Source organism: Talpa europaea (genome assembly GCF_964194135.1).
Source record: "Talpa europaea genome assembly, chromosome: 2".
NCBI lineage: Eukaryota > Metazoa > Chordata > Mammalia > Eulipotyphla > Talpidae > Talpa > Talpa europaea.
The window spans coordinates 151993861-152015986 of record NC_140068.1 but is presented as its reverse complement, the minus strand read 5'-3'; the positions used below and the strand labels follow the sequence as shown (position 1 = coordinate 152015986).

At 49.7% G+C, this 22126-nt stretch overlaps 1 protein-coding gene across 2 annotated transcripts in view; it reads left to right on the top strand.

The window, feature by feature from the left end:
* The window catches only part of JARID2 (jumonji and AT-rich interaction domain containing 2), a gene marked incomplete at its 5' end in the record, with an annotated part of 257205 nt that overhangs the window by 211606 nt on the left and 23473 nt on the right, over positions 1-22126 (top strand). For both annotated transcript variants that reach the window (XM_084257154.1, XM_084257153.1), the window contains one exon: positions 14231-14466. In XM_084257154.1, coding sequence (XP_084113280.1) covers positions 14231-14466 — 236 coding nt within the window. The remainder of the gene's footprint in view (positions 1-14230; positions 14467-22126) is intronic.

Sequence of the window (22126 nt, the reverse complement as noted above, 5' to 3'; positions counted from 1 at the left end):
GTACACTGCTGAGGGGAGCAGCGGGCGCGGCAGGAGAGGTCTGTAGCAACATGTGGGACCCTCGCTGGTGGCTGGGGATCTGGGCGAATTCACCAGACAAGTACTTTACTTCCCTTTTTTCCACTTTGCATAAGTGCTCAACCGCTGCGCCACCAGGGGAGGCCCTTGCTCCAGATTTCTAACTAAAATTCTGCTTATTCGTCTTACCCTGAGACAGTACCACCTTTCCAGAATAAAATCACTTCATTTCTATCCTTCCCATTCCTCATGATCCCATCTACGCCTGGCCTTCTTGCCCCTGCTAGAGCCCAGAGGAAACTTGACACAGTTGCCTCCTCCAGATGAGGCCTGGCAGTGGCTGCAGTAAACCCCAGGACTGGTGTATATCGGAATCCTCAAGTGCCCAGGCTCAGCTAAGCTTTCACATTCCTGATTCAGACCAAATGTTGGCAGCCATTCCCATGGCAGCTAAGAGTTGTCTTTCTTGCTTTGCTTTTACTGAGACCCATTTCTTTGTTACATAGAGCAGAATTCCTTGAAATTACTTGCAAATCGGGTTCATTATGGGTACCCATAAGGGGATACTTGTTTGCTTGCGACATGTAACAACAGGATGAGACACATACTCCTAAAGAGCCTTTACTTGTAGAAAGTTCTTCGTGGTAGTAGAGAGTTTATCTGACCTTCAGGCACAGCATTTTGGGGTGGTGTGTGGAGGGTAGCAGAATGCTAGGTCACCCCCTAACAGGATCTGTTTCTTCTCTCTGGAATTCACAGGAGTTTAGAGGGATTAGAAAATTCACAGGAGCTTTGGGGTTTAGAAAATTGCCCTTTTTTTCTGACAGCATTCGTAGTACCCAAAGCTTAGAGAGGTACCTGAGTCCTGAGGGTGGGCAGTGGACTTGCAACTGTCCAGAATGGGCAAGTGGGTCCTGTAGGTGACACCTGGGGCGTTAAGAGGCCTGCGATGCCCAGGCCCTGCTGCGCAAGCTGCTTACACCCAACTCTCTGACTTGAGTGTGCCTTTGGTGACCACAAGTCCTCTCCCCCAGCCTGATTGTTGATATGAAGCAACTTCTCTGCATAGAGAGTAAAGGTTGGGAAAGGTGCATGAACAGACAAGTACTTTACTTCCCTTTTTTCCACTTTGCATAAGTGCAGAAAGTCATTTGAAAAACGAAGAATACAGACCTGGCCGAAATGAGCAGTTTTACTCCCAGAAAGTAAAATTTTTGGGAGGACCTCCTTTGTTTCATTTTTATTTGTTTATTTTTTAAAGATTTATTTATTTATACAAGCACTGGGTACAGTCAGAAGCGCGGGAGGGTGAGAGAATTCACCAGAGCCAGAGCGGGGAGCAGAGCAGGCAGAAGGACCGACGTACACTGCTGAGGGGAGCAGCGGGTGGCAGGAGAGGTCTGCGCGCCATGTGGGACCCTCACTGGTGGCTGGGGATCGAACCCGCGCTGCAGAGGCTGTGGGCAGCTACCAGGGGGGGGCCCAGAATCGACGTTGTTGCATGAGAATGTGAGCAGGCTGTTTTGGGGTGCTTCTCCACGCCCAGGCAGTTCTCCTGCAGAGTACTACTACTCTCTGGAGAGGTCGCAGTGTGCCCGGAATCAGGCACATCCATATCCTTTCCCCAGAGGCTTGCACAGGACAATGAATGTGTTATAATGGGGGTAGCTTGGGCCAAAACGCCTCCTTGGGCTGCAGATACAGGAGAACATCTTAAATTAGGCTGTATTAGTTTTACTTTGGAGAACCTAGAACTCAAACCGCCGAAGGTGTCCTCCTCTGTTGTGTTTCTCCTCCAAACTTGAGCCCCAGAGAAGCAGCAGGGGGGTTCGCTACTGAGCAGAAGCCTGGCTGAGGGCACAGAGGGAAGGGACAACCTCCGGCCTCAGGAAAGGGAGGCATCCCCGAGACGCCCTTTGTCTCAGCCAGACGCTGCCTCAGTGTTTGTGCGCCTCTTCCTTGGGGTGCGACCTTGACCCCAGCAGTCTCCTCCTGCAAGAGCTCGGTGTCCCCAGGCAGATGTTTGGTTTTACAGACATTACACAGGGCTCCAATGTTCTCATTTACAATCCGCTAAGCATCCTAATGGAAGTGGATTTATTTATTAAAGTACATAGTCTGAATGACACGCGGAGAGCAGCTTGCGGGCTAAGTTTAGCTTTGGGTTAGCACGCAAGGGTTACAATAACAGTGCCACCAGCAACTTCTGTTTGGATAGCTTTTCAGAGTTTCCAAAATACGTCCATGGGCAGAGCCTCCCATGACCCTAACAATAGCAGCCTTAGGTCGTCACCATTTGGAAACAAAACAACCCGAGAGGATTACCCTGGTATTTGAACTGCCTCGGTTGTGACAAGTTCTTGTAACTGGTTATTTTTTTCCAGCGGGATAGGTGAGGTCGGCGAGAGGAAAAGATGTTGTGCACGTTGGTTATTCCTGGGTGTTGTCATTGTGGTGAGGTGGGTTTTTTTTTTTTTTTTTCTTTTTTTGCAAGGGACAGCTTGCTCATTTCAGCCAAGTGTTTATTACGCGTTCTTCAAAGTTGCACTTACAAAAAATGGAAGGGATAAAAGAGACCATCGCTTCTTTTTGTACTCGTCTCTTTCTGGAAAGGGACATTCTCAGAAGACTTTTTGAACATGTCGTTGGACTCCCAGCTGGAATGATTTAATTGCTTTTGGATTCACACCCGGGGCATGTTGTGTCAAGGCCAAAAAGCAATCATTTGGATGAGTTTACCACATTTGTGCTCTGTGGTTGCCTTCGAGGTGCCTTCAGCCCCTCTGTCTGGGTGGTGAGGGGTGGGGCGGCAGGCAGGGCCAGGGGCTCATCACCGCCATGTGCTATGAGGAGATGCCTGAACCGACAAATGCTTTTTTCATTAATTGAGGTTTTTATGGGATATCCTTTTAATTAAAAAAAAAAATCTCTGGCTGTTCCAGTTTTTTTCCTGTTGAGGCAAGTGAATATTCTAAACAGTTGGAAGAGGCTGGGAGTGTGCTTTGCAAGCGCAGTGGTGCATGCAGAGTCCTGTTTGCAAGTATCTGTTTCTGCCACTTCCACATTGGGGTCACTTGGCATAGTGGTGGAGGGCAGGATGCTGGCTTGGCTTCCCATGTATAGCTGCAGCTTTGAGCAACCTTCTGCATTTTCGTTTTCTTAGCTTAGAGAAGAAATAATAGCGGTGCCCTCTTCATAGATTTTTGGGGGGGGGGCGCACTGAAGGCATTAATGTATGTTGGAGCAGTTCATGGCTGTAGAAAGCACTGTATTGGTTATAATCATTAACACCACATGCGAATCAACAGATCTGGAAGTGTGGAGCAACCTTGTAATTGATAAGAGAATCCCAGAATAGTTAACCATGTTTAAATGCCTGGCACACCGCGCAGCCTTGCCAAGAGGACTGTTACACTTGAGCGTGAGACTATTGACCTCACCCAAACGAACCGTTTCCAGCTTGGTGGAGGGTTCCAGTAACACCTTGCAGTTTAACAAGCCTGGCCCTATCTTCTCATTTCGTTTTCCTTAAGCCTTTGCTCCACAGCACTGGGGAATGTTCATACTGACTCCAGCGACAGCCAAGTAGAAGATGCGCCTGGGGTGGAAGCAAAGCCCCCTGGCTCAGCTTCCTAACTTTAAAAAAACCAGCTTTTTAAAAAACTGTTTTAAGCCTTAGTTTCCCCAGTTGTAAAATGTGAACACCTGGCTTTTCCTGTCAGGGTGGGGGTGTGGATGAGGACCGGGCTGTTAACTGTCTGCTCCCCTGTTCTGACCTCAAGCCTGTGCTTCTGGAGAAACCAGTCTGCATCAGACCGTCAGAATCTTTCATTCACGCTGTTGTCCATAATTGGCTGGGATACAGTTAGGTCATGCATGTTGTCCAGTGAGGTGCTTTTCAGTATTTAATGGGTTTAGCTCAACTCATCTGACCTGTCTTGGGGGAGCGCGCAGTCGCTTGGGAAGACGTGCTGTTCCCGGGACTGGCTGTGCACGCAGAGTTCTTGAGTGTCGTTTCGTGATGAGGGAGAATGGGGGTGTGCATTTGGGCGAAGAGCAGACTCCTGTTGTTCATTGGGAGAATTTGAAAGCCCTCCTACAGTGCGGCTATTTCCATATTTAGTTTTCTCTACAAATATTTTTGTTCTGAAAAATTGCGTTTTTCCATATCTGGGTGCCCGGGGCCTTCTATCCTAACTCCGTGTCCATTTTCAAGGGACCTTTCTCAGTGCTGTGAGTAGGTTCCTTGTTCTCATGCAGCGGTGGACCAGGATTCTTATCATTTACTTCAAAAGTGACTGGCCTCTTAGAATTCGTCTTCTTGAATGTCGGCTTTTATGAAACCCCAACCTGCAAAACACTTGATTCATTTGTCTTCCCCGAGTCTGCATCTGGCCTCTCCTGAGCCTACTCCGAGTTCTGAGCTCTTTGTCTGTCTTCTTCCCCGAGAGTGATAAAGCAGCGCGCCCTCTTGGCCCACTGCCTGCTGTCCCCAAGCCCATTTGCGCATGCCCGTCCCCTGGCCTCTCCACCGACGCAGTGGAGAACGCAGATGCCTTCAGGCCTCCCCTTGTGGCGTAGGCCAAGCCTCGTCCCAGGGGCACCCATCATTCTCATCCTTCTCGCCGCCTCTGGGGGCCAAGTGGGCCAAGAAGCCATTTTTCAATGACAAAACCATTCATCCTGATTTATGGTCTTTTTGTTGGCCCTGACCTTTGTATTCTCAGAAAGGTCATCTGCCCTTTTACACTTTAATATCAGGAGTTATTAGGAACATATGTTAAGAAACATGTTTGGACGGTGATTCTACCCAGTTCTGGGTAGTCAGTTTACATTACTGCACACGACCTGTTTCACTTTCAGATCTTGGGACACTGACCACCAAATTTTGATGGGAAAAATATTCCGTGGCTTAGAGAATTCAAGTTCTTACCTAGGAAAGTCAATTTGCTGTAAAAATTCTGTGTCCAGATTTCTTTTTATAATGCAAGTGCTAGAGCTTACCACGTGGGCTGGAGAACTTGCTGAGGTGGTGGGTGGAGCTGGGTGCTCCGAGAGAGCACCGTGGGGCCCATCAGCTGGTCTTGAGTACTGTGAGGCCCTGCGTGAGCTGCGCCGCAGGTCATCATGGGGCGTCTGCTGACCTCAATGGGCCTCGCGGCCTTCTCAAGTTGGGCACGTGAATGCTGCAGCTCCGTCAGTGGTTTTGCCCAGGGCAACCCGGGTCACAGCACTCACACATGCTGCATTAAAATCCCTTTTTTGAACTGTTGGCACAGGTTGGCAGACATTCCATTGTTTTCAGACAATAGTGACTCAAAGTTGAACTGGCTCCAGGGAGCAAGTGCAGCTTTTGTACAGTAACAAGGATTTAATGCCAGCCAATTGATGGAGCCTGTCTTCCAAAGTCGGCACGCCTTGTACTGACACGAAGCTTACATTTAAATATCTGGCTGGAGATCAGAAACTTGGCGGGCTTCTCTCTCCTTCCCCTAACACATTCTTCTTTATTTACAGTGAGTCTTTGCCCCCCACCTTTTTTTTTTGCTTGTTTTTTGTCCCTTGGATTTGTTTTGGGGGTGGGACGGGGGGCAGTTCTGTCTTGATGAAATTTAGGGGTGAGGCTAGTCCTTAGACCTTCCATTCATTCCTGCGCTGTGCCTCTGCTACAGACGTTTTCGGGCCGGCTTTCAGGAAGGGCCCTCGTCCCTGTTTCCCTTCAGGGAGGTGAAGACTCAGAATCCCATTAGCTCAGGTCAGACACTGAGTCATCTCAGGATATCATGTAACTTTCGTCAGACGCCAAGCGAAAGGACTCTTTTCTACTCACCTAATAAAAAGCACCAGGATCATCTCCCGTGTTCAGAGGAGGTGCGTTTATTAGCATGAATAATCGGAAAGATGAGCGTCTGGCTCCGGGAGGGCTAGAGACAGGCAGGCGGGTTGTGCTGGCCTCAGCGCTGCTGAGAAGGAATTTCTGCCTTCACCACTGCAGCAGAAGCTTTTAAAAAGATCAGCCTCCTTATATTTGCATAACTCTTCTCAAGAACACCAAGCATTTTATGTACTTGATTTGAAATACTTTAGCCATTCCTGGAAGGTAGATAAGGGTAGGCCGCTGGTTCCTAATTTGGGGGATTGAGGAACAGATGTGTTTGGTGATGTGGGGAAGTGAAATTAAAAGCAAGTTCCCCACCTTCCTGCACCAGCTTGTGTCCCTCCTGAGGGTTTCAAAAAAGACCTTAAAAGTCTAGGCTCTTTCTTCCTTTGGAGCCCTGCAAGGAATCTTGTCAGGATCTCACCAGGAACAGCCTATCCAGGGACAGGGTTGAGAACAGACCCCCTGGAGCTGTACATCAGAGTTCCTTCTTGGAAGGTGTGGCCTTCCACATTATTGCAGGACACTGTTAAAGCTGTTTCTAAAGTAACCACTCACCTCATTTCTTTTTCATCCCTTCCTGGGAGCAAATCTTAGCTTCTTGGCCATGAAGTGACCGGAAATCCAAATACCAGGCTTCAGATTTTAAAGATGTTGCCTGCCATGGCGTGAAACCCTTGTCTGTAGGCCCTTTAACTTTCAGAGTCTGTGTATACAAATCAATATATTTGTCCCGGCTCATTAATGTAAAGCTATTTGTATCTGAGTACAATACAGTTTCCTAATATGGCTCACCGTGATAAATGCTTTTTTTTCCTTTCAAAGAAACTAGTCCAATTATTCCTTTTAATTGGGGACAGCGTGTGGAGATCTTCTATGCATCTAACTTTCTCTGTCTTTCTGTCTCTTATGTTCACAGGCTTTAGTCTTGCCCTGTGAGAGTGAATATTTTTTTTCCTTTCCCCTTCTCCTAGAGAATCTTACAAATTAAGACAAAAGATAATTACTTGGAGGGTTAAAACTGGCAGGTTCCCACGACACTTAAAATTAATGAGCTGTTGAGTACAAAATATACCCTGTCTTTGCTCCATCCTCGACGCCCAGTCCCTCTCCCCCTTAGTTCCATTTAACACATGATTTGACTTTTATGCCATGTTTGCCATTAGGAGATCTTCCTGGTGCAAAATAGCAGGATGCTTGCTGAAGGTGGGTTCATTTAGAAATGATCTTTTTGTGTGTAAATCAAAGTTAATTTTATGCAATTTTTACTTCGGTATTTATGAAAACTTTCCGAGGATTATGTCAAAATAGTCTGTGTCAGACACCACGTTGCTGTTCAGGAGGCATGTGGTTTGGTTTATTATGTTAGTGGCACATGCCTGCCTCTCCTGGTTCCACTTTCCAGCCTGTAATCAGTACCTGCTGCTTCATTTTGATTTGCAGGGCTTTGCTTTCGAGAGCGTTTTCCTGGATTGTTCAAACTCCTTGAGGAACAGGAGAGTTGTGTGTTCTGTTTTAGGGACAGAAAATTCAGATGAGGGGTCTTCAATTTCAGAGAGGTATCGCTGGCCAACCACGCATTAGTGCCACTTGGAACTAATTTCCTTGAATTCCTGGCTCATTCCTTGCAGCATTCAGAAGGAGGGCTGTGGCTCGTGAGTGCTGTCATGCTAGTGTCCGACTGCTGACTCCTCGGGAGGGGTGCTGTGTTCCTAGCAAGCAGCTCTTCCTCATTGCCCCCCTCTTGTCCTGCTGAGCTCCTTTCTAGATTAGTAGTTCCTCCCCGAATCAACAAAGCAAGTATTTCATTACATCTGCCTGTTCTGTTCCCCACTTTGTCTCTGGTAAATCCTCTCACCCCCACACCTCTGGCCTGTACCCTAGTTCTTGTGTGCATTAATAAGTAAGTCTTTTTAAAAAAAGAAATACACTGCTGAGGGGAGCAGCGGGCACATTAGGAGAGGTCTGCGCGCCATGTGGGACCCTCACCCGGTGGTCGGGGATTGAACCGGTGCTGCAGAGGCTGCGGGCAGCTTTGCCACCCAGCGCTCAACCGCTGCGCCACCGGGGAGGCCCTATGCCAGGCTTTTAAAAAGGGGTCTCAAGGCCCCTTTTTACTCTTAACAATTATTGAGTAACCCTCCCGCCCAGTCTAAAAGTCTTTTTATTGCATCAAATTATATTCACGGATATTTACCATGTTAAAATTAAAACAGGAAATTAAAAAATAATTTAATCATTTCAAAACAACACAAACCCATTACATGTTAACACTTAATAACATCTCAGTGAAAAATAAATATATTCCAAAACTTAAAAAGTCATTGGTTAGAGGAGATGCATTTACATTTTTACAATTTTTTTTTTTTTTTTTTAATGTCTGGCCTAGTAGAGAAGGTAGCTAGATTCTTTTTATTCACCAGCTAAATTCCCATGGACAGACAACTGGATCAAAAAGTTGTGGTATTGGGGCTTCCCTGGTGGCGCAAGGAGTTAAGACGCAGCACTATGAAGTTACCCACAGCCACTGCAGTACGAGTTCAATCCCTGGCCGGGGAGCTACCCACATGGCGCAGCAGACCTCTCCTGTCTCACCTGCTGCTGCCCTCAGCAGTGGATTTCAGTAGATCCACCTGTTCTGTTCCCTACTCTGTCTCTGGTGAATCCTCTCACCCCCCACACCTCTGGCTTGTACCCCAGTTTTTGTATGCATGAATAAATGGATCTTTAAAAAAAAAAAGGAAATTGTGTCTAGCTTAACTGGAATACTACTCAGCCATTTAAAATAATTTGAGTAACTTGAGATAATATGGATGGATGGAGGTGATTATACGAAGTCAAAGACAGTAGTTACTGAGTGCTTTTCTCTTATTTGTGGAATATAAATAGCAAACGATAATCAACTAGCCAAACACAACAAAAATAACTCAGACTCTGTGAGAACTGTGTTGGGAGTGGGGAGAAGAGGGCATAGAGGCCGCGAGGTGATGGTGTCTTGGCCCTGAAAGTTTGGAGGGCCAGTGAGGCATGTGCCCCTGTTGAGGTGTGAACTGTACTACTGAACTTAAATGTTTTTGTAGATAAAAAAATTTTTGATGGGGAGGGCAAAAAAGAAAATAGCTCAACCTTGTGTCGGTTTCTGCCCTCGCTCTCTCGGAATATAGTACGTAGTTTGGTTTGATGTCTTGGAAGAAAATCAGTCCTAGACAAACATGTAGTTCGAAAAGGGGGGGCCTGTGTAGATTTTACTCCTGGATACCACACCCAGACTCAACAAATGGTCGTTTCTAAAAGTCACTTGTTAAGCAGTCCAGACTCCTATCAGTAAACTTTTCACACTGTTTTGTTACAGCCCATTAGATTGTCTCCCACTTTGCCAAGATTTCTTACCCATGCATGACTTCGGTCTTGTTTCGGTCGTGTGAAAACAGTGATCTCTGAGTGCAGCACACCTTTCGATTTGTGTGCACCTGTCATTATGGGGAATTAAGAGTCCCTGATCTTCACAGACCTCGCCACAAAATTTTCAAGTACTGATTGGCTGCCAGACTCATGTTGGCAGACATAGTTTCCTAAATTTCCATTTTTGTCTGAAATTGTGAATTCTCACTGGCAGCAAAAAAACTATTAGCTTTTGCTGTTTATCCTTCATAGGTTTACTCTATTCATTTTTGAGAAAATGGCTGAAAAAATGATAGCAGTTCTTTTTTTCAAATAAAAATAGCATTCCAGTGAATAAGCAGCTAACTTTTGCAACACAAGTGCTTCTCCCTGGAAGTAGTCATCCTGCTTTGGTATGCAGAACGTGTGTCGCCCCCATTTTGTCACACAAAGTATGTGTACTCAAGGGTTGAGATTCGATACTATTACCTATTTGTTCTGCATTATTGCGTTCTCACTGAGACTGGCTTCCTTTTAAACTATGGGGAACTGGTAATGAAGTAACAGTCATTATTAATAAGGCTTGCTCTGATTTTGCTCTGCCACCAGCAGCTTTACCCACCTGCTCTTGTTGCTATTTATTTTTTAAAAATAAGTTTTATTGAGATGAGATTCACAAATCGTAAAATGTACCCCTTTAAATCACACCGTTCGGGAATATGCAGTGTATTTACAGAATCACACAGGCATGGCCGCAGCCAGCCTCTAGCCTCGCTCATTTCCCGCCTGAAAAACCTTCTGTAAGAAGTTACCCCCATAGGGGCCTCCACTGGTGGCGCAGTGGTTGAGCGCTGGCAGCCTCTGCAGCGCCGGTTCGATCCCTGGCCGCCGGCGAGGGTCCCACATGGCGCACAGTCCTCTCCTGCCGCCCGCTGCTCCCCTCAGCAGTGTACTTCGTCAGTCTGCCTGTTCTGTTCCCCGCTCTGGCTCTAGTGAATTCTCTCACCCTCCCGCGCTTCTGACTGTACCCAGTGCTTATATAAATAAATAAACACATAAACAAACAAACAAACAAACAAATCAATCAATCTTTAAAAAAAAGATTTATTAAAAAAAAAGTTGCCCCCCATATTTGCCAAGCCTCCCCAGCTTGCACAAGCACGAGTCTACTTACTATCTTCAGGTGTTAGCATGATTTGGCCATTTCAAAAATGAATGGAATCACACGGAATGTGACCTTTCGTCATTAACTTCTTTTACTTCATGCTTTCAGGATTCAGCCAAACTAACGTGACAGTGCTTGATTCATATTAGGAAGAAGGGGTATTACCCTTGCTAAAGCTTAATTTTTCCTTCACTTTTTAATCATGAATAATTCTGCTTCAAACATCTGTACTCAAACTTTCATAGGGACGTTTTCCTCATTTCTCTTGTGTACATTCCCGGGAGAGGGATTGCCGTGAAAAATGCTAACTCTGTGTTTCACCAGTCAGGCTGCCTGTTCTGTTCCCCGCTCCGTCTCTGGTGAACCCTCTCACCGTCCCGCACATCTGGCCTGTACCCCAGTTCTTGTATGCATGAATAAATAAATCTTTTTTAAAAAAATAAAACCCTTTGGCCTGTTTCCAAAGTGCCACAGGTTTTACATTCTCATCAGCAGTGTGTGAGGGTTACGGTTTCTCTGCATCCTCCAGGCACTCTGTGAGGATTAGCCATTCTGGGCGATGTGAAATCAGGAATCTGTGGTGATTTTTGAGTAGTGTTCCCCTGCTGGCATCCTGCCTTTGTTTTTGTACCATCATTGAAATATCAACACAGTGCAAAAGGCAAAGTTTAGAATGATAGAAATCGTTTTTATCTTAAGGGACCCCTGCAAGATTCATTAAGCTAGTAGAAAATGTGGGATGATTTTGGCATTGTCTGTCTGTCTTTCTTGCTGAGGCAGGGCGTTGGCAACACCGCTTATTCCCATGAAATAGATACTGGGAGGCAACTGGGGTCAAGTGGGAGGTTGTGATGCTTACGCCAGGCTTTTGGCTGTATTTCGAAGCCTTTCTTCCTACTGTATCTGCGGGGAGGGGATCTTGTCACAATCTGATTACATTGTAACCTGAGATGATCCTTTAAACGTGCAATAATAAGGTTTCCCAAATCTCCCCCAAGAACATGAGCTACCCCCAATTCACAGCTGAGGAAGCTAAAAGTAAGGATTAAATAATTCACCTAGCTGCAGAACAGTGCCCCAAAAGTGAGCAAACCCACAGAGACAAATTTTTAAGTGAACCTAAAATCTGAAACTTATGGAACCGGGTCTTCTTCGTGGAGCAACAATGGGAAGAACTTTTTTTTATAAAAGAAACTTTTTTTATAAAAGAAAATAACTTCCTGGGCCTCCCCGGTGGCGCAGCGGTTGAACGCTGGGTTGCGAAGCTGCCCACAGCCTCTGCGGCGCCAGTTCTATCCCCGGCTGCTCCCTGGGCCACTGGAGGAGGGTCCCACATGGCGCACAGACCTCTCCTGCCGCCCGCTGCTCCCCTCAGCAGTGTACTTCATCAGTCTGCCTGCTCTGCTCTGCTCTCCCCTCTGGCTCTGGTGAATATTCTCACCCTCCTGCGCTTCTGACTGCACCCAGGGCTTGTATAAATAAATAAACAAATAAATCTTTAAAAAAAAAAAAAAAGAAAATAACTTCCTTCAATAAGGAGCTGTATTCACAGTTCCAGAAAATTGGTGAACAGTCAGGAATTGCCTGGATTCGTGTTCCTTTACTTGATTTTTAATCACATCGAAGTATGATTTCTTACGGATGTTGCTTTTAATTTGTCTTGAAAGCCAGCGCAGATACTGCCAGCTTGGCGATGATTGATGGCTTCTGACGAAGCAGTTGCTTACACGTAGAGTAAATGCCAGCCGTTTGAAGCCCTCCATTTTCCCCGTAACTGAGAGTATCCAGTGGAACCTTCCACAACACGGGATCCTATACCGGATTTTGATTGATGTGGTCTTCAGTGTTGAAATCTATTTAGAATATGAAATCACTATGTAGGAGGGACTTTTAAGATCAGGGTTCCCATCTCATGCAGATATGGAAACTTCATGTCTGTGTTAAGCCGTGTGCAAGTGGGCTGAAGAATTATATCTACACGATTGAATCAGAATACAATTAGGAAATTTAGAGGATTATTTTATCATTCAAAAATGTGAGGTGGCTAACCAAGCATTAAAAGCAAAGAAGCCAGGCCTTCCTGTGGCGCAAGGGGTTCAGCACAGCGTTATGAAGCAATATGCAGCCTCTGCAGCACAGGTTTGATGCCTGGCCGGCCAGGGAGCTACCCACATGGCACAGCAGACCTCTCCAGACTCGCCTCCTGCTCCCCTCAGCAGTGTATTTCAGCCAATCCACCTGTTCTGTTCCCCACTCTGTCTCTGGTGAATCCTCTCACCTCCCCCACACCTCTGGCCTGTATCCCAGCTCTTGTGTGCATAAATAAATAAATCTAAGAAAAAAAAAAAGGCAAAGAAACCTATGAAAAATAGGCTAGTAGGTAGAAACCTATGAAAAATAGGCTACTACATAGGCTAGTAGATGCAGCATCACCAGCAGATGGGGATGCAAATGACAAACAGAAAAGTCTTTTTTCATCTGTCTGGCAGAAGTGCCAATTCACTAGGCACTTACAAACCCAGGTAAAGGAGGAAGTGCTGAGGGACTGGAGGTCCAAGTCAGGGGAGCAGGCCTCAGCAGAGGCAGGTGAGTGTTGAGCTGCTTGAAGGCAAGATTTGACTTCTTCCTCAGCAGGAAGAATTTTCTCTTTGTAGCCGCTGGCTGGGTAGTTGATTTGCTTGGAATTGTTCAGTTTCAGGTGGGTGTGGCCTGCAACAGCTCAGGAGCCCATGGATGGGTAGACAGTGACCATTGAAGCTCCCTCTGGTCAGGAAACTCCAGGGACCCATTCAGGGGCTCACCCTGACTTCTCCATGTGATCTACTGACAGCTCCTGTTGTGAAGCAGGCCAAGCCCAGGGTGGGCTGCTGCTGGGTGGCTGCTGGGGGTGGGAGACCTATGCGTGGGAGAGGCACAGAGGGGAGGGCTCGTGATTCTGAGACCTGGTTAGCTGGACTTGTAAAACAGGACAGGTGAGTGGGTGCAACTCTGGGGGTGCTTTGTGAGTTGGCAGTGAGAGCCACCTGGGAGCAGTAGCGCAGGCCAAGCTCTCACCTTCACGCCACTGACTTGGTCTGTGCAGTGGGCACGGCAGGGCTCAGAGGCAGAATGAATCCCGAGCCTCAGTGAGGCCCATGGCTCCTCCTGACTCTGGTTCCTGTTGGCTCTTACTGCTGGGATGGCTTCTGGAGGGCGCTGGGCTCCGCTGCCTGTGCCCGCCCCCGGGCCCTGAGCTGGCAGAGAAAGCAGCTCCATGAGCAGATCTTCAGCCTCAGAAGCTTCATGCCTAGCTTTTAAATCACACTATGGTCTTACTCCAGATCCCCTGCATTTTTAGACACACGGTGGTCATCATCTTGGAATGTCACTCATTGTGTTAGTTTCCTCTTTTTAATTTACCTTTTTGTTTAAGGTGTGGGGCTGATATTCTGAGGGCTGCTGGTGAGGTTTTTTGCAGGGACTTTTAAAAATCGATTTTCAGTCATTTCACCCACATCAAGTACATCATAGGATATGTGTATGATTTGGAGTGTGTGTGAGACACACACACATGGACACACACACACAGACACACGGACAGACATGCCAGCAGGCTCAGTGTCCAGGCTCATTCCTGAACGTTGGTCTTGGCTGTGGTCAGGCCTGCAGGTGGGCCCTGCGTGACCCTGTCTGACACCGGGCAGAGGCCAGGAGGCCGTCCTTGAATCTGTTTGTCCTGAGGAAATGTGGGTTACCTGGCGGCTTGCTCAGTGCAGTGACTTCTTTGCTCCTTTCTTCTTCCTTTCTAGTTTTCAATGGTTCCAGCAGGTCATCACGGGAGAAAGAACCTGTTCAAAAACACAGAAGCAAAGAGGCCACTCCCGGGAAGGAGAAGCACAGTGACCAGCGGGCTGAGGGCCGGAGAGAGCAGGCTCCAGCGAACCACCCCCCAGCGGCCCCCTCCACGGGCTCCTCTGCCAAGGGGCCCGCTGCTAACCACCACCACCCCCCTCTGCATCGGTCGGCTCAGGACTTACGGAAACAGGTAAAGCCCCAGCCGCGACCGGGCCCGGGGGGTGCCGCCCTCCCGCCAGTGTCACGCGCTAGCGGCAGGGGGCCGTGAGCTGTAGCTCGGGCTGTGTCCAGGGAACTCGGCCGGCAGGAGCTGATGTCCGGAGGTGAGCCGGGGAGAGCGGGCTCTTGCCGTCGCACGGGGCGCTCCTGGGGAGGTCGCTGGGCTGGGCGGCCCGCAGGTCCTCACCCCTCCCTGGACGACTGTCTGTCGGTCTCCTCGGGCCCTGCTCCCTCGAATCTTGTGGACCAGAAAGGGGGGCGGGGAACCAGCCCGCCTCCTTCCCTGCTGCTCTCCGTTCCCCGTGCCCCGGGCACCGCATGGGTTGGTGGCCTGGGGAGCCCATTTTGGTTTTTCAGACTGTACGAAGCAGACTATCTTTTTTTTTTTTTTTTTTTTTTTTATAGAGGCATGCTTTATTTATTTGTTTGCTGGTTTGTTTGTTTGTTTTGTTTATACATGCACTGGGTACAGTCAGAAGCGCGGGAGGGTGAGAGAATTCACCAGAGCCAGAGCGGGGAGCAGAGCAGGCAGAAGGACCGAAGGACACTGCTGAGGGGAGCAGCGGGCGGCAGGAGAGGTCTGCGCGCCATGCGGGACCCTCGCCGGTGGCCGGCGGGGATCGATCTGGTGCTGCAGAGGCTGCAGGCAGCTTCACAGCCCAGCACTCAACCGCTGCGCCACCGGGGAGGCCATATTTGTCCTTTTTAATGTGACAGGTTAGCCCCCTCTTGGCCAGGGCTTCTGGGGTGCGGGCTTGGCAGAGCATTTACTCAGGTGAGCCCAGTTGTGCTCCTTAGGATCAACAGGGTGATGCAAGTGCACCCCACTAACCCCGCTGTCCCCACTACAGGGAAAGCAGGTTAGAGAGCACAGGTCCTATTTCGGGGTCTTCTCCTAAGTGGCCTCACTGCTCAGCCATTGTTGCTGCCACGCTGCCACGGCGTTCTTCTCGGGACCCTGGGAGGGAAAGGGACGGGAGGCAGAAAGGGGGTGCCTGGGTGAGGTGGCATCTCACTGACCCACATCCTTTCCCTTTTCACTCCATTTGAAAGTCATTGAACTGAGGGGGTGGTAGGTCCGCTCTCCCCTAGGAATTTTAACACAAGCCACGTTTTCCCTGGCGTAGATCAGAGATGGGAATCTTCAAAGACAGCTCAGGATGAGGAAGGGTGGCTCGGAGCCACTTCTTGACTGGCTGCACTCCCGAGCGACCGAGGCGGTCACTGCTGTGTGCAAGTGGTGGAATCCCTCCTGCGGGGAAGTGCTCTGCGCCGAGGGCCTCGCTGCTTCGTCATTGACGATGTCCAGGCAGTTTCTCTCCGGATATTGGTGGTGGATGGGGGTGTGAGCACCCCACAGTTCTCACCTTAACCTTTAGCTTTTGAGGGGAGCAGGGGGCGAGACAGGAGAGGTCTGCTGCACCATGTGGGTAGCTCCCTGGCTGGCCCGGGATCGAACTCATGCTGCAGAGGCAGCAGATTACCTCACGGTGCAGTGCTTAACCCCTTGCGCCACCAGGGAGGCCCTTAACCTTTAGCTTTTGGACATTCTTCAGTTGGGGTGGGACGGGTTAGGGTAGACTCCATACTTCCATAGCCCTCTCTCACCAGGTCCTCCCTCCTTCGCGGTGTTCCCCCGGGAAAGCAGGTGTTTTTAGCGTGGCTTACACGCCACTGCTGCTCCGGGGACACAGACCTCAGTTTTCCCGAGGAACAGCAGAGCGTGACTGTGGAGTGGCCTCCCAAGGTGGAGCCCAGTTCTCATGCTGAGGGGCACGGAGCATCAGAGCCCCCCAGTCTGGTGTCCGTGTCCGGTGAGCTTTCCACTGCAGGCCCACAGCTGACGGCCGAGCTGGTGGCCTGGGGAGCCCATTTTGGTTTTTCAGACTGTGCGGAGCGGGTTATCTGTCCTTTTTAATGTGACAGATTAGCCCCTCTTGGCCCGGGGGGCGGGCTTGGCAGAGCATTTACTCAGGCTCCTTAGGATCAACAGGGTGATGCAAGTGCACCCACTCACCCCGCTGTCCCCACTACAGAGAAGCAGAGAGCACAGGTCCTATTTCGGGGTCTCCTCCTAAGTGGCCTCACTGCTCAACAATGGCTGCGCGGGGCTTGACAGACACCTGCACGGGGGCTTCCCTGCAGATGCTGTTCTGATGAAAGAAAACGTCAGCCCAAAGGGACCCTCGAGGGAGAGGACTTATCTGGGGGGCAGACACGAGGTTTTGTCCTTACTGGATCCTGTCGTCATGGAGGATCATACGCACACCCGCGTGCTGAACGCCCTCGCTCACGGACGAGGCTGGATCGAGTCAAGTCTGGCCTCAGTTGCTCTCAGGTCTCAGCATTGCCCCGCAGTCCAGGATTTCCCTGGGGTCCTGGGGTGCTGATGTGAGGGACGTGCCCCCCTCCCCTGTTGGGCCACCCACGTGGCAGGCTGGCCCAGGGCTCCTGATCCTGTCACTGGTTCAGCTCTGCCCCCTCCCTTCTCTGAGACTCAAGATGTGCTGTTTAACCTGCCTGGCCCCTGTTGTTCGCTGGAGCCCGTCATTCCAGCCCCTCTCACAGGCGTATTGCGAGAAATGAATGGACAGTTTGGAAACCATCAAACCCTATTAGCTAAGTCCTTGGAAAATAAGGTCAATAAAGGCGAATTGTAACTGTTTGATGCAAATGATTAGTATCTGCCCTTTCATCTTCTCAACTGCATAAAATCTAGGGGCTCAAGGGAGACCGCGCGCTGTAATTTCAAATAGGACTTGTGTTTTTACGTCAGCCTCAAAGAAGAGGGTGTACGTGGTTGTAGGCGGTGTGGGCGGCACATTGTTTAGGGGTGCTCTGAGAAGTGCCTTTACCCTGCTGCCTCCCGCATGGCTCCCCATCTCTTGGTTAAACTGGCATCTCCTCACGTGACCCTGCCCGGCCTGTGTGCAAGTCCGTCAGCCTGTGCCCGCGCCCGGTGTGAGGGGGCCTCGCTGGCCCTGGAGCTTTTGTGGTACCAGATGTGCCCCCCCTCCACCCCCCGTCACTGGCGTGCACTTAGGCTGCCCAGGAGTTGGGGCAGGGGCTGGGCGAGCACTTGCAGGTGTGGCGGGTGTCTGCCAAAGTGGTGAATGATGATTTTCTTTTAATTTCCATCAAATGGTACTTCAGTTTAAATGCAGTAAAAGACTGTAATGAATTTAGATGGTAAAGCAAATGAGCTGACACCTAGAGAGGATTTTGAAATGTTAGTTTTCCCAGAGTGTCAGGAGGAGATTTTTCCTCAATTGTGTTGCGGTTAGTCAGCCAGGACGTGGATGGCTCGGCTGAGCCGCAGCGTGGAGGCGAAGATGAACTTGGTGGCTTCCAGCAGGAACGCTAGGCCCAGGGGGCTGCTGAGCTGTGCTACTTCAGAGAATAGGGTTTCACGTCAAGGGGACCGGGGTTGCTGAAAAGTCTTGGCCGCGAAGATGCAGCCAGGGGGTTTAAAGTCTGATCAAACCAAACATGTCAAGCTTGCCTTTCTGTGACAACAGCCTGTCTTGTCGCTACTCATCAGATTGTGCTGGTGATTTGAATGACACCTGTTCATCGCATGGTATTTCTGGCTCAGTTAATTAGGTTGCCTGTAGTTGCAGCAGGTTTTACAGAAGGGTGGGATTATTCCGTCCAAAGGCCAGGTTCCTCTTTTTGGGAGTGGGGCTAAATGTCTGCCTTGTTCCTGCTGCTGTGGTATATTGAGGTACAGTCCTCATTAACTTTGGACTGGACCCTTTCTGTGTCACATTAGCAGCCTTCCCTGTCTGCCCAGTGGCGTGAATTTTAAGTACTTTTGTTTTTTATTTTTTACTTATTTTTTTTAAAAAGATTTATTCATGCATACAAGAGCTGGGGTACAGCCAGAGATGCAGGGGGGTGAGAGGATTCACCAGAGCCAGAGTGGGGAGCAGAACAGGCAGACTGAGTGAAATCCACTGCTGAGGGGAGCAGCAGGCGAGACAGGAGAGGTCTGCGGTGCCATGTGGGTAGCTCCCTGGCCGGCCGGGGATGGAACTGCTGCAGAAGCTGTGGATTGCTTCACAGTGCAGTGCTTAACCCCTTGCACCACCAGGGAGGCCCCCTTTTGCTTTTTAATTCAAGCTTTAGGTGCAGCTACTCCCAGCAATAAATGAATGTTTGTCTCTTGACCAGTTCTCACTTCTCATGGGTGGGCAGAGGCTTCCGACTCAAAGGCTCCCTCTAGTGGGGGATACAAGCCTGGCAGTTGAATTTCTGGTCGCAGGAAGGACATTCCGGTCACGGTCAAGCCTCTGGGTTCTGTGTCGGGCAGCTGAGCGACAGGGGCAGGCGGGTGATGGTGGGCAGTGGAGAACAAACTGCAGTCACTCTCCTTCCTGCAGAGCAAGGTGTGGCTTAGAAGGAGTGGGGTGGAAGGTCAGAAATCAGAGCTGAGAGAGGAGCTCTGTGAAGAGAGATGAAGTCGTTTGGTTTAAGTGTGTTCGTTGCTATTTCGAGGGTTCTGCCCGATGCCACTTTTGCGTTAATTCTCCAGTGAAATAGAACGAATGACCTCTCTGCGTGCTCAGCGAAAGCACTACCTCAGGACGAGCCACGGAGATACAAGACCTCTGGTGTGGGGAGCTGATTCAGTGACCTGGGTGTTCTGCTAAACAGACCCTGGGGTGCGATGAGCCTCGGGGAGGCCCCTCAGCGGCAAGGTGAAACAGTGCCATCCTCTGTCCTGTGCTATCTTCGGTTCCAATTAAGCATTGGACCCCTCTGTCTAGGATGGGCCAAGGCACAGGCACGTGCCTGTTACATGGGTCTGACTGGAGGTTTGGTTCTGCTTTGCCCCCACCTGTACCCCACTAGCATACAGCTGGCAGGACAGGCTGATTGCCCGCGTTAGCTTGTCAGCTGCATCGTGGCCTCTGGGAACACACAACCTCAGGCACACAGGAGGGCTGTGGGGTGGGGAAAGAGGATTGTCAGTGAATCATCCCTCCTCAATTTCTTATGGTTCTAATGGGCCACAGCGGGGGATGTGTATGGTCTTCAGGCTTGTTAGACGGCGTGTATGCGTAAGATTCAGTGGACACCTTTGGAAGACAGCGGTTATAACAGCGAGGAAGGAAATGAATAGAATAACTCCTTCTTCTACTGGAGCAAGATAGTTGGCTGCCTCTCCTGGCAGGAAGCCAGCACTGAGCTTTACAGAGACGTGGAGACAAGATGATCCTTTTGCCGTTGAAGATGGTGAGGTCTGTGTGTAGCCCCACCACGCACAAAGCTGGCTTCTCGATAGCATAGCGAGCCTGGAGGTCGGCTCACAGCACCGGGAAGCCAGACTGCATGGACCCAAGGACCTCCTCTCTTTTTTTGTTTTTTAAAGATTTATTTATTCATTTGTATAAGCACTGGGTACAGTCAGAAGCGCGGGAGGGTGAGAGGATTCACCAGAGCCAGAGCGGGGAGCAGAACAGGCAGACTGACTGAAATACACTGCTGAGGGGAGCAGCGGGTGAGACAGGAGAGGTCTGCTGCGCCATGTGAGTTACTCCCTGGCTGGGGTTCGAACTTGTGCTGCAGTGGTTGTGGATAGCTTCATAGCCTGCAACTTAAGTTTGTGCCATCAGGGAGGCCCTATTGTCACTACTATTCTGCTATAAATTCATGCTTACTATGTTCCATGGGCTCTGAATAGGTTTTTCTGATTTTCACAATGTGGCAGTTACTATCTGCATTTTTTTTAAAGATTTATTTATTTATACAAGAACTGGGCTACAGTCAGAGGCACGGGAGGGTGAGAGAATTCACCAGAGCCAGAGTGGGGAGCAGAACAGGCAGACTGACGAAGTACACTGCTGAGGGGAGCAGCGGGCGGCAGGAGAGGTCTGCCACTCCATGGGGGACCCTCGCCAGTGGCCGGGAATCGAACTGGTGCTGCGGAGGCTGCGGGCAGCTTCACAACCCAGCGCTCAACCGCTGCGCCACCAGGGAGGCCCCCCTGCTGTCTTTCCTGAGGTAGAATCTGGAGGCGGGGAGCTGTCACACACTGAATCCCTGCTTCTCGCCCCTTAGATTGTAACCCATGACTTAGACTGCAGAGTTGGTGTTATTTTCATGCTCTCCCAGGTTTGTCAGAGGCCAGGGTTTACATAACATCGGCCTAAACCTCTACTCCAAGTGCCAGCCTCAGCGAAACTGTGCTTGCGGGGACATGTGCGCAGCCCAGAGGGTGTTCGCCAGCTTCACTGTCCTCCTCGGCCAGAGCTCAGACCCTACCAGGCTTCCTCGGCACGGTTAGCTCAGCGCCCAGGAAGGTGCTTGGGTCCTGAGGTCCTTCTAGTGTCTTCACGAAATCCACTCTCTCTCACATAGCAGGGTTTTCTGTTTGCTTCCGTTTTTCTAAATGGTTCGGTTTGTTTTCATCAATGGAACTTTTGAAAGAAGACCTAAGCATTAGGCACATTTGCAGCCTCACCGTAGCGCCTATTCCGTATTCAGCGTCCTTCCTCACCATGGAAAATTGGTTTCTGCCTCTACCTCTGGTTTTATAAACTTGCTTTCACTTTGTTCTTGCCAGGCTGCCGGGTTTTGATTTTTGTTTTTGTCTGTTATGTTTTCGTTTCTCACTATTTATTCTAGAACCCTCTCTTTACTCCCTGACCCTGTCAGTCCTGGTGGTGGTGAGCAGCGGAGGGTGCAGGATGTAACCTCTGGCCTTTCCGACGTGCCCCAGGGCCTGGCTCTGGGAATCACTTCTCGAGCGCAGAAGGCAAGGCTGGCTCGCCAGCAAGCCTGGCGCTCTGAATGCCCTGCTTGCGGAGCACAGCGACCCCGTGCAAGCTTGTGTGGCTTTAGTAGGACTGTATGTAATTGGTGGCATATAAACAAATAATGGATCTCGGTGTATTCTTTGATTTTTTTTTTTGTTTCCAGAACCTTCTGATCGGTTGGTTCAGTGGTTCTCAAAATGTGTCCTCGGGTCAGCAGCCTCAGCAAGCCTGAGATGTGATTAGCAGTGCCCACCACTGACCCTTGCTGTGATCTGATAAGCCCTCCAGGGGATTTTGAGAACTGCTGGGTTACTTTTTTTTTTAATCATGCATAGGTGAACCTGGGGTACAGGCCAAAGGTGCAGGGATGAGGGCATTCACCTGAGACAGAATGGGGAGCAGAATAGGCAGTCTGACAAATACGCTGCTGAGGGGAGCAGTGGGCGAGGCAGGAGAGGTCTGCTGCGCCATGTGGGTAGCCCCCTGGCTGGGGATCAAACTCAGGCCTTAGCAGCGACAGCACTGAGACTTCCATCGGAACGTTTGGTTTTTGCATATTGGTTTTTCCTCTCATGGTAACTGCATACTCCAGAGTGAAGCCTGGGCTTAGTGCAAAGACTGAGGCACTGTTCCCCAAGAACCTGACCCCCCCCCCCCCCCCCAGAGGGAGGCAGCCTGCATGCAGCATGACTGGATGGGAGCAGCTCCCTTTTGCGCCTCTCAGACAGACAGGAGATGGGAAGGAAGGTTCTGTGTGAAGGCAGCTGCTCGGGCAGGCGCCCTGCATCCCTTCACCTTCCTGTCTCTGTGTATTGTGAGAAAAGAGGGCTGTTGTGTTCCTCGGAATTGTGTAATTTTTAGTCCGCCACT